At 45.5% G+C, this 12,286-nt stretch overlaps 1 protein-coding gene across 1 annotated transcript in view; it reads left to right on the top strand.

The window, feature by feature from the left end:
* Window positions 1-12,286, top strand: part of LOC110985773 (uncharacterized) — a 125,770-nt gene that overhangs the window by 7,718 nt on the left and 105,766 nt on the right. The window contains exons 11-21 of the mRNA XM_087133596.1: window positions 582-982; window positions 1,216-1,478; window positions 1,967-2,168; window positions 2,539-2,682; window positions 2,926-3,633; window positions 3,751-7,509; window positions 7,852-8,025; window positions 8,467-8,619; window positions 9,368-9,948; window positions 10,352-10,566; window positions 11,659-11,837. Of these exons, the coding sequence (XP_086989722.1) occupies window positions 582-982; window positions 1,216-1,478; window positions 1,967-2,168; window positions 2,539-2,682; window positions 2,926-3,633; window positions 3,751-7,509; window positions 7,852-8,025; window positions 8,467-8,619; window positions 9,368-9,948; window positions 10,352-10,566; window positions 11,659-11,837 (6,779 nt within the window). The remainder of the gene's footprint in view (window positions 1-581; window positions 983-1,215; window positions 1,479-1,966; window positions 2,169-2,538; window positions 2,683-2,925; window positions 3,634-3,750; window positions 7,510-7,851; window positions 8,026-8,466; window positions 8,620-9,367; window positions 9,949-10,351; window positions 10,567-11,658; window positions 11,838-12,286) is intronic.

Below are 12,286 nucleotides of genomic sequence, written 5' to 3'. Positions count from 1 at the left end.
TGTAGACAGAATCCAACAGTCTGTATTTGCTGGGGTGGCTAACAAATGATACTAGCAAGTGTTTCTTGTGTCTGTGATAGCAAATGTGTTGTACATGCCTTGAACTTCTGGCCTACATCGCCTGATACATCAATCAAGCATTTTGTGTAGACAAATCCAGTGGCTTTTCACTGGACATTCCTGATGGGGCCCCTTTTAATGGTTTAAAGTATTGTGCTGGGTTTTGCAAAGAGGGACTTGTCGCAGGACAGTGACTGTACACAGTAGTTATCATTATACTTGCCGCCATTGCTGGGGGCCACTGTACATGGCCAGTGATAGCATTTAATACTGGATTCATGTGTACTGGGGAAAGGTGTTTTATTGAATATTTTGGTGACAGGAATTGAAGTCCTTAGTATGGTGGCACCACAAGCATGAAAAGGTGGTGCGTGCTTGTTACTGCTTTACTGAAAAGGGTGTTCTGATTTTGGTAAATGCACTTGCAAGTATGATTTTTCTGCAGTAACAGCTCCTTGGATTAGTCTGGAGATCAACAATTTCGTGTTGTTGGCATACTTGCAATGTTTTATTTTAACCAGGGGCACGATCAGTGTTCATGACCTTACTGTTGGCAATGGCTGTCGCCTCCTGCTGTCACCGAGCGGAACATCCCGCCTTCTCAATGAAACCCTTGACACCTCCCTGGATCTCGTCCAAGGGGACTTTGCTGGCCACTACCGCTTTGATTCGCTGACCGTGGCTGCCAATGGGGAGGTCACCTCTGTGGATGATGGGGATGATGCCCTGGACAACTTCACATTGACCGTCCAGAGGCTGACAGTGGAGGGTGGCGGCCACCTGCACACAAAGAGGATCGAAATCAATGCAGACGTGCTGGTTGTAGACGACATGGGCCGGCTGGTGGCCGATGTTCACGAGTTGCCGTGTCCGGATGTGGACGGGGAAGGGAAGAGTGGATCAGGAAGCTATGGTGGATCAGGTATGTGGTAGATGACACCATGCAGTGATCAGTTTTCAACTGAATGTGCACAAACCCACAATTCCTTCACCCAAGAGGAAATGCATCTGAGATTCTCCACACAACAGAATTGAAATGAATATTAAGTTGAAAAGACTACATAAGGGTTTAAGAGAAATCGCTTGAACTTGCTGTTTTCTCTGATTTTGGAAACTCATGAAATTCTCTATATGTTTGGTTTTCTTTGTTTCTAGGTGCTGGTCACGGTGGTCGCGGAGGACGCAGCTCCCACCAACGTAAAACTGGTGCTGCGTATGGCCATGTCTTTGAGCCCTTCCATCTGGGCTGTAAAGGTGGGGGTCCAAAGGGTGGTCTGGGTGGTGGGACAATGATCCTGAATGTTGCCGACACGCTAAAGGTTGACGGAGAAGTGAGCGCCAATGGCGACTCAGCCACACAATATGGGAATGGTGGAGGTAGTGGGGGGTCGATCTGGATCAACACCAACCTGATGCAGGTAAGGATGCACATAACTGTAACCCTAAAAGGGCTGGAGTTACAAGGGACTTTCTCCCAGCCAGCTTAGGGGACAAATTCCACCCTCTAGTTCCCCCTGTTCCCAAAACCAATCTTCGAGAATGTTGGGACACATGTAAGGAAACCCAATTTGAATACATCGGTGAAGTTTCAATTCAATCCGTCTGTGCGTTCAGTTTCATTCCGAGTTCATACTCTTTTCAGTCTACGTATTGTGCAGCTGTCAGTGGGAGTGGTAACTCTGACTTTCATGTCCTCGGCCTCGTAATCATGGAAGATATCAGAAACTCCTTGAACCTCGGTATAATGAAAGAAAGCTACATTGTGATGAAATCTGTCAAAATGTGGCAGAGAGTTAAGCCCGTTTCAAGGCATTTCAAAGTCTGTTTTTTCCTTCAAGGAATAAAAAAAGCATGATTTGGAAAACATCTCTGACCCTCTGTGGTAATGATTGTTGAATGTTGCCAGGGCTATGGAAGGGTGACCGTCAATGGTGGCGCAGGCCATGTCCATGGAGGCTACCAGGGAGGTGGAGGCTCGGCAGGGCGAATTGCCACATACTTTGCCCTCAATCGGACTTTCTCGGGTTCATTTGAGGCCCACGGGGGCCTAGCAGGAGGGCAGGGAGCTGGTGTCGGGGGGCCAGGGACCATGTTCTTTTACCACACAGGTAAGAATTCAGTTTTCTAGTTTCTGTTTTGAAGTTATTTTCAGGTATTTTGGGACAATTGGGAATAACCATGAGGAAGTTTCTTTGAAAGACAATTGTACTGTTTATGATTGAACGAAATGAGTATTTACTATTGTTAAAAATTACTATGAATACCGTTAAGCTTTGTGATGTATTTCTGAGAACGTACTGCCTTTAAATAACATTTGCATTTTGCGGTGTTCAGTTTTAGGAAGACTTTATATTACTTAATAATAATTTTGTTTGGTGTTAAGCTTGTAATAATTGAATATTTTTTTGTATTTTATGAACAAAGTTATATAAACTTGGAAAAGTATTTAACAGAAATAGATTTGGGAAAACTTTTTAGGGTACAAGCATCGGACTCTGGTCATCAATAATCTTGGCAAAGGACCGAAAGAGGATGAGAATGTGATTGTTGACTACCACGATCTGTCCGAAGATGAAAGCCGAGCTTGGCTTCTACCTTCCTCAGGAGAGCATGAATTTGCAGGTACCAGTTACTTGGCAACCTTAAGAAATCACTTAGCAACCAAGAAAGTGGCGTCTTTGAATTCAGACTGTTATCCTGAGAAGATTTCTCCAGAAAAAGAAAGAAGAACCTTTTTTGGGAGAAGGATAATCTTACATCTGTAGACAAACACAGTTGAAATTAAGATCTTTTCTGATATATACCTGTACTTCCAACAAATGAAATCAAATGTGTTCTGCAATATTCTGTTTGTTTACTCCTTAGGTGACCAACAGTACTACTTTGAAGAATTCCAGCTGTATGGTCGTGCTCACCTTGCAATTCTCACCGACCCCCCAGACTCTAATGCATCTATTTACTTTGAAAACATGATTGGTGATCGCACAGGCACGCTGCATGTTGGTTACAACCAATCTGTGGATCTCTACCGTCCCAAAATTGATCTGCCCTTCAACGTACACGTTTATGTGGGTGGCCATCTGGGATTGGCTCCAGAGACTTTCGTGCATGGGGTAACAATATTCCTAAATGGAGCATTGAGCTATGTTGAGAGCTTGACTCTGCACCACCAGGGACGTTTCTGGTTGAACAGGGATGGGCACACTGGTACCCTGCCTTCGGGGCAGTACGAATTCCAGCAGGTTCATGTCCAGGATGATGGGTATGTGCACATGATCGCAGACCCTGTCCGGGACCCCGGAATGAACTTCACCGTCGTGACGCTGCTGGTGGATGGAGGTGGGCTGGTTGAAGGCACGCATCTCTACGTCCATGCTGAGAACATCACCATTGATGCAGGGGGCCGGTTAAGCGCAGATGGCCAGGGTTACTCCGTCCAGGATGGTGGAAGCTCAAATCCGGATGGAAGCTTCCGGGAAGGCCTGCATGGAATCATCAACTTTGGAATGGGACAAACAGGCTCTTCAGGCTCTACAGGTGCTGGTCATGGAGGCAGTGGGGGACATGGAAAAGGTTAGTGATGATTTCCCTTGAAGTTTATTCTAAAATATTTCTTACACGTTAACAATAATTATACATATTTGCACATTGTATCTAAATTCACACTTCACTTTTTCTCACCTTTTTAAGGAGTTGCAAGAACTGGCCAGCCGTACAGTGATCTGTACGAGCCAGAAGAGTTTGGAAGTGCTGGTGGTGGGGCAAATGGGGGCTCAGGAGGTGGTCGAATCTGGTTCAATGTCACTGATACCATTCATATTGATGGCCTAGTCTCGGCTAATGGGAATGGAGGTGAAACCAACACACACCTCAATGGGGGAGGCAGCGGTGGCAGCATATGGATGCACTGTGAGAAGATCAAAGGCTATGGGACTATCGCTACCAATGGAGGATCAGGATCATCAAGGTCTGGAGGAGGTGCAGGCGGACGGGTCGCACTGTACTTCCGGAAGAATGAAACAGCTAATGGTTTCAAGTACGAGTCTCATGGTGGTGCACCGGGAAGCGATTGTGAGGAGTGTGAAGGCGGTGGTCCAGGGACCATCTTCCTCTACCATCTCTACCATGACCACCGAACCCTCTTTCTGGAGAATGCTGGATACCTTCCTAGAGTCAAGGCCATTGACTGGGCCAACCTTGAGGAGGATGGCTGCCGCGCTTGGATCCTTCCCTTTTCTGGGAGACATGACTTTGCAGGGGGGAAGAACATGTTCCACTTTGAGGAGCTGCAGATCTACGACAGCGCCCACATGGCCGTCAATGTGTTCAATGATTCAGCAGGCAGTGTAAACCTGTTTGAGGATTTCAGCAGTGGTACGGCAGTTGCCAGCTCCAAGGCTCGACAGGTGACACTGTTCTTCCAGCATATGATTGGAGATCGTACGGGTACCATTCATGTTGGGGATCTTCAAGAAATGGATCTAGAGAGGGAGGAAATTGATCTGCCATTCAGTGTGCATGTCTACTATGATGGACACCTGGGTTTGGCTCCTAAGACTGTTGTCCACGGTGTAGAGATACATATGGCTGGCTTGCTCTCCCATGTCTTGAATCTCACTCTCCATCATGGCGGATACATGTGGCTCCAACATGGCGGCCGGACAACTGGAAGCCCTTTTAGCCACTATGAGTTCCAGTTTGTCCGCATTCAAGATGATGCCATCATAGAAGCTATTACAGATACCATAACAGAACCTGGCATCACCTTCCAAACACGGGCATTTGTCATAGAAGGTGGCGGCTTACTGCATGGGACCCATCTTACCTTACTTTCTGAGAACATAACTGTAGATGCTGGTGGTAAATTATCAGTAGATGCTGAAGGATATGACTCCACTCATTTCAATGACACCCACTTCCATCTCTCCCTCCATGGAGATGTCAACCCTGGAATGCCCGATATAAGCACAGGTGTAGGTTCAGGAGGAGGACATGGTGGCAGCGGTGGGATAAGTGTCTACTCTCTGTCCAGGACTTCAGGATTTGCTTATGGAGACCTGTATGAGCCCTACATGTTTGGCAGTGCAGGTGGCCGAGGACTCGGTGGGGCAGCCAGTGGAAGAGGTGGTGGTCTGATTTGGATGAATGTCACAGACACGATTGAGGTTGATGGAGAGGTGACAGCAAATGGAGGATCAGCTGATGGAAATGGTGGAGGTGGAGGCAGTGGTGGGAGCATCTGGGTCTACTGTCAAACTATTAAAGGGTATGGGCGCTTTGCTGTCAATGGGGGTGATGGGTCCACCCATTCAACGTATCCTGGGAGTGGAGGAGCTGGTGGCAGATTTGCGATGTACTTTGTGAACAATGAGACGGCAACAGCGTTTAACTACCATGTCAGAGGTGGACGGGCTGGCCATGCAACCCTGGCTGAAAATGGAGGCAGTGGAACAGCTTTCATCTACCACATGGTGTACGATCACCGCACTCTGATAATTGATAATGATGGTCTTGAACCTCTCAACTCCTTGAATGTGATCAGGACCTACCATGATCTATCCACTGATAGCTGTCGGACCTGGATTCTTCCCCAGTCTGGAAGTCACGACTTTGCAAATGGAAAGTTTGACTACCACTTTGAAGAGCTGCAGATTTACGGTGCTGCACATGTTGCTATCCTGACGGATCCGGTTGACACCAATGCCACACTGTTCTTCCTATACATGATTGGAGATCGATCAGGAACTTTCCATATTGGATGGAATCAGGTTTTGGACCTTTATAGGCCAGAGATAGATCTACCATTCAGTGCACGTGTGTATGCCGGTGGTTTCCTTGGTCTGGCACCCTATACCATTGTGCATGGCGTCAGTATCTGGTTGCATGGGGTCCTTGCTCACATTGAGAACATGACCCTCCATCATGGAGGCTTACTGTCCATGGAACATGGAGGCCGTACCCGATATGAAGACCCTAGCCACTATGAATTTGAGGTGGTGAGGATACAAGATGATGCCTCTATTCTTGGTACTACAGAACCCGTTGGAAACCCTGGCATCTTCTTCAAATCTGTTGCATTGTTTGTTGAAGGGGGTGGTTTGTTCCACGGAACCCGGCTGTGGATTCAGTCGACAAATGTCACAATTGATGATGGCGGTAGCCTGAATGTAGATGGTGAAGGGTACAGTGTCTCTGACTCCCAAGATTTACCAAATGCTGTGAACATCGGTCGTGGCTTCACTGCCTCCGGCGGCTCGTCTGGGGGAGGACATGGGGGAACAAGTGGTCGGGGGGCTGCAGCTCTAAAAACAGGACAGGCCTATGGAAGTCTATACGAGCCGTTTGAGTTTGGGAGTACAGGAGGAGGTCTAAATGGTGGCAGCGGTGGTGGGATCATCTTCCTCAATATCAGTGACACTTTCCAGATTGATGGAGTCCTGAGTGCTGATGGGAGTCAAGCAGGTGATGGCTCTAGTGGTAGTGGCAGCGGCGGGAGCATCTTGATTGAGTGCTACCTCATCAAAGGTACGGGCATCGTGTCTGTGAATGGTGGTAACCCAGGCAACACTCTTGGAGGAGCAGGTGCTGGGGGTCGCACTGCTCTCTACTTCCACTCCAACCAGACATTCCTCGGTCAGTTCCAAGCTCATGGAGGCAAGGCCCTTGGTACAGCCGAAGCTGGAGGCCCCGGCACTGTCTTCTTTTATCATATGGGACATCAGCATCGGACCCTTCTGGTTGAGAATGCCAACTTGGAGAGCCAGTTTGTCGGGAAGATCCCGAGTCATGCAGACATATCTCAGGACAGCTTTAAGGCTTGGCTTCTCCCTCAGTCCGGTGAGCATCACCTTGCCGGCGGTGACCACAACTACCATTTTGAGGAGCTCCAAATCTATGGCAATGCACATCTTGCTATCCAGACGGATCCCTATGATGCTGGTGGCTCTCTCTTCTTTCGGCACATGATTGGCGACCGCTCAGGAGTAGTCCACATTGGACCGAACCAGGTCATGGATCTCAAACGGGATTACATTGACATACCCTTCAGTGTTTACATCTACCAGCTTGGTTACCTTGGTCTGGCTCCAGACACTGTCATGAGTGAGATTTTTATCAACATTGAAGGACGATTAGACCACATCCACAACCTCACCTTATACAATGGTGCTTGGCTTCGATCTCACCTGACGGGATCGACAAATGACCTCCCACGCCTTCAGTACCGCTACAATGGGACCGTCATCGTCAAAGCCAACAGTGTTGCCAACTTCTCAGCTCCGTTTGCTCACCTGGAACAGTATGTGCTCCACACCGGGAACCTGCGTGTTGAGGGTGGTGGTCTGGTATATGCAAAAAGCCTGAGGATCGAATGTGATTACAACATGACTGTTGATGATGGAGGTAACGTGGATGTCAGCGATGGCGGATACCTGACAGGCCTTGGACAAGGTTAGGAAAAAGTTGCCCTAAACCATTATCATAAATTGCTAACAGAAATTTTTACTTTCAAAAACTGTCAGCCTCAATGTTGAATTTCACACTTGAACCATGTGCTGTGGCAGCCCAGAGCTCTGATTTTTATAGGAACTTATTATGTCAAAATTCATTGTAAAATCTGGTGTAGTAGGCAAACAGCTGTTAAAAGCTTGAGCCATTATATGCAGGCTATTTATGCCACGTCTTTCTTGTCTCCAATTTGACTATAAGAATAACATTTGGAAAGAGTGATATCTTTACACACTTCAGCTAGGGTTGAACACATAATGGCTTCCTTTCTTTGAATAAAAACAGCACCTGGTGTCGCCCATCGCCTTGGCAACAGCGGTGCTTCCCATGGTGGCATAGGAGGACGTGGCGCTTGCGATGGGTTTGCCAGCTGTCGACTGAAGCGTAACCTCCCATACGGCGATCTGCTGTACCCTGCCTCCTTTGGCAGTGGGGGTGCTGGGTCAAGAGGTGGCATAGGTATGGTGACTTCCTTACTTTTGTGCAAACTTGAACTTTTTTACTTATTTAAATCAACAGTTTGACATGAGCAGTGTCTGGTTGTATTTATCTAATACATTGTTAGTACCTGTATTTTGCCACAGGAGGATTTGAATGTAATTGAATTAAATTGAATGCATATGCTAGTGTTGAATTCGGCATCTAGTTACATCTACATGTACATAGTGATTTGTTAGGAAAACTATGCTTTATCGTAGTGAACTATTGTTAAGAGGAAATGTGTGTTATTAAGAACCAGAAAACCTTTTGATCCTTGAAGTTTTTTGTTCTGGTCGCTTTTGTAGGAAACTGAAAGACTATACGTATGTCATTTCTGTGATGTTTAATAGTCTTTGCAGTGTCCGGTTTTTGTATTACACTGACTAAAACAGGACTTCTTCATCTGATTATTTTATCCAGGGGGTGGGATACTAGACATTGCTGTGGATGATATCTTGCGTGTGGATGGTTATATTAAAGCGAACAGTCTGAACATCGGTATCCAGAACAGTTTTTCGGGGGCATCCGGTGGCAGCGGTGGCAGTATTCTCATCTACGCCGGGGCACTGACTGGTCAGTATCCTCCAAAGGGAAGAAGAATCTAAGTCTTCTGAAAGAAGGCCGCAATGAATTTCGAGTTGAGATTGTAAGATCGGAAGAATGGAATTATTTGTTTGCTGAAGAATAAATTAAAAACTTGGACGTGGCAGCTTGTGTGCCAATTCTGTCACTTTTGGATCCCTGAAGAATCTCATGAAGCGGTTTTTAAACTTGAAGTGCTATCGTGAAACAAGTGCATTTTCATGTCTTGGTTCTTTAAAGAATCTCTTAGAAGTCAGAATTTCTTTAGCTCTTTGTAAATACAACCAGGATCCTTGTTAAATTTGGAGAATAAGGAATCTTTAACTGCGTTATGATAAGAGCTTCCTTGCAGTTACAAAACATTTTGCCACGCTGTGCAGGTTCAGTGGCAATTTGGTTGTGAAAATTGGAAACATGTCGCTAAACTGGGAATCTTTTCCGGGAAAATGGTGCATGTATAAGTACTTCATGGGATTTTTTCATGTGAGTACAAGTACATTTTCATGAGTATGAGTATCAGAAATGTACCCGAGTATGAGTTCTATAATTCTGTGGCACTGCCATCAGATACTTGGAAATGTAAATGTTATAGTGAGTAGCATTCTTCAGAAAACATTTGAGGATTATTTACTTGTGCCAACTATTACAGCATCAAGAAGCCCCTTGAGTTTGATTCAGAGTGTTAGCCTTAGTAGCTTATTCGTGCTTTGGATGGTGTATCATTTCTTTTTTCTGTTAGGTGGCCACACTGGAGCTATACAGGCCATGGGAGGCTCAGGTGATTCCACAGGGGGCAGTGGCTCCGGGGGACGTGTCACCGTCTACCACACCAGCAACGTGACCCATGACTTCTTCCAAGGTGCCTACAATGTCCAAGGGGGCCCCACCCAAGGCCAAGCCGAGGCTGGCGCATCTGGGACTTTCTACCTGAAGAACCTTCACACTGAATTAAGTGTGCTTAGAGTGGACAATGCCGGATGGCATCCAATCAACAACGAGATCGAGAACATAGGCTGGCGTCTTGACATCAGTAATGTCCCAGCTTCGTACAGTAAGACGACGTCTTACACCGCCTCGTCTGGGATCACAGTGACATCCTCAGGAGCTGTGTACAACCGCAATCCGCATTACTATGGTCTTCCAAATGATGGAACCTCATACTTACTCCATTATCTCTTTGATCAGACGCTGAATAATGACATCCATCAATATTTCTTGAGTTCTTCAAGCTCAGCCACTCTCACGATCAATCTTCAGGGGCAATACTTCCTCAACACCATCAGGGTGTACCCAGTTTGCCAATTTCCAACACGATTTAAGGTAAATATGTAAAGTTGAGCTGTTCACAATTTTTACTCACAATACCAAATTTAAACAGTCAAAAATCTCACCTCAGAGTGTCTCAAAACTGCGGTTGTGAAACATTGCATCATAAGCACAACTTTTAAAACTTAGGACCTTGGGAATTTTAGGCATTTTCTTGCAGGACAAATAATCTTTTAAGAAATAAGCTATTTTACATGATTTTTAGTGCAGAGTACAGACCATCAAATTTCATTGGAATGTGCACAAATGCACAATATGTTCTTTGGTTCCATTTTCAGAATGGCATCCACATTCAGTGATTCAAGTTTGTGTCATATCACCATTCAGCACTTTCAGCTAGTCCTAACGCTGGAGATCATGTCGGTGAAGTTTTTTGGTGATTGCATATTTTTTACAGGTGCAATCTTCTCTGAACGGCGTCACCAGAGATGTCACAAGTAACTTCGTCCTGCCCAGTTCCTCCTGCTACTTTGGCTCCTTCGCCAACCTGCCCGTCCGATGGAATGCCAATCAATTGGTGTTTTCTCTAGTGAGCACTCTTGGTGGGGGCAACAACTATGCAGCAATGTCGGAAATTGAGATTTACGTTGGCGGCCCAAATGTCTACGACAGGTAGATACTTAAATTTGGGGCATTGTTGAATTTTGTTTAAGCCAATTTACCACAGCTTGTACTTTGTGAGACGCCGGAGGTAATTTGTGGATGATCTACGAGTCACTTTTGAAAATTTCATGACTTGAATTTATTCATTTTTCATCGTGTGAATGAAATTCAAGTAATGGACCTTTCCCATGAAATATGCAGTAAGGTAGACGCATGCACATCACTGCCACTGGTTGGCAAAGTTGCTTAAATTAATGATGTAACAATACAAACCTCCATGCTCGTAGCTATGTGCACATACACCCCCATTTCTGTACTAGTATAGTTTGACATGAGTACATAATTTAAAGACAAGGAACGGTTACTTTCCAACCTCATAACACTGGCAAGTTCATTTAGTTTCGAGAAAAGTGTGCTGATGTATCAGTAAAGGGCTGTAATACGATGTTGATAGACCGAAGCGCCAAGTTATGGTTACAGCAGTTCTGCTACACTGGTGACAGTCTTAACGGCTACACTTGCCAACCAGTGGTAATAGTGTGCATGCGCCCGTCTAATTTGAATATTTCATTGGAAAAGGCCTATTGTTTCCTTCAGTGCTCATACCTTCAAATATGACAGGAGATTGTTACCGTCATCGGAAATGCAAAAGGTTTCTGTAATAAGCACGTACAGTTGTGCCATTTCTGTCTTGTGTATTCATCTCGCACAAAAACAGCAAGACTTGTGTACATTCAAAGGAAATTTGGTCTTGTGCTCTTCATTGTATTCACAAGCTACAAATGGTGGACAAACAGGGGACAAAATTAGACACATAAAAGAGCTCAAACAACATGAGCTTTGTAGTCAACCCTTTGTCAACGTTAGATGAGCCAGCATACCTAGATTGTAGTCTTAGCTCTGACATTTAGGGTTACAGTGGTCAGATAATGCCTGGTGTATGACTGCAGGTTTCTTGCTCTGCTCACACTAAGTTATCTGCTGCTCCATGCAAATTGGCAAAGCAGAAAAGTCCACAGATGCAGCACCGAGTCCACGTAGCATTCCGAATTTGTTCAGTGATGCCATGTGCCCATGCTGTTGTTTGTCTCATTCCTTTAGGTACCAGCACAGAGAACTAGACAGTGCTCGTACGTGGATTGAACCTGAAACAGGAACCAACTCCTATGAGTTTGATGAGCTCTACCTCACCGGCGGAGCCCAGCTAGCCATGATGCCCCTGGGTGACCTGACCACTGGTGTCGATGCCTACATTGGAGAACTGTTTGGCGATACTTCGGGTACATCGAAATGCTAATTTACAGCCGGCATCACCACTTGCCTTAAAATCTCATCCCACTTGCAACTATGAATTGCTGTTTTCTTTTTTTGGGGTGGAAGAATTTTAACCCCTTCGCTACGGAAGACTGCTACTACAGCACCTTTGTGTGAGCATTAGTGCATACCACACATACAGTCTATTCACCATGCAGCTGGTGGTTCAATGGGGCCTGCTGCTGAACAAAGCACCTCCATTCATGGCATGCCACAGCCCAGCAGTCGCAGTCAAAATAATCCTGCCATTCAGGGGTTAATTATGCTCAGAATATTAGCTTGCATATATTTTTTTTTACAGCTTTAATGTTCAGGATAAATTTCAGATTGTCATAGCTTTTTGTTTTCTCTTCACTTCAGAAGTCACTAGAAAAATTGTGAATGCGAGTACTAATGCGTAATTATTACATCACAT

This window comes from Acanthaster planci, linkage group LG02 (assembly GCF_054643075.1).
Source record: "Acanthaster planci isolate LZ-2023a linkage group LG02, COTS_SCS, whole genome shotgun sequence".
In the NCBI taxonomy this organism is placed as follows: domain Eukaryota; kingdom Metazoa; phylum Echinodermata; class Asteroidea; order Valvatida; family Acanthasteridae; genus Acanthaster; species Acanthaster planci.
This window is presented reverse-complemented; position numbering and strand designations above follow the sequence as displayed.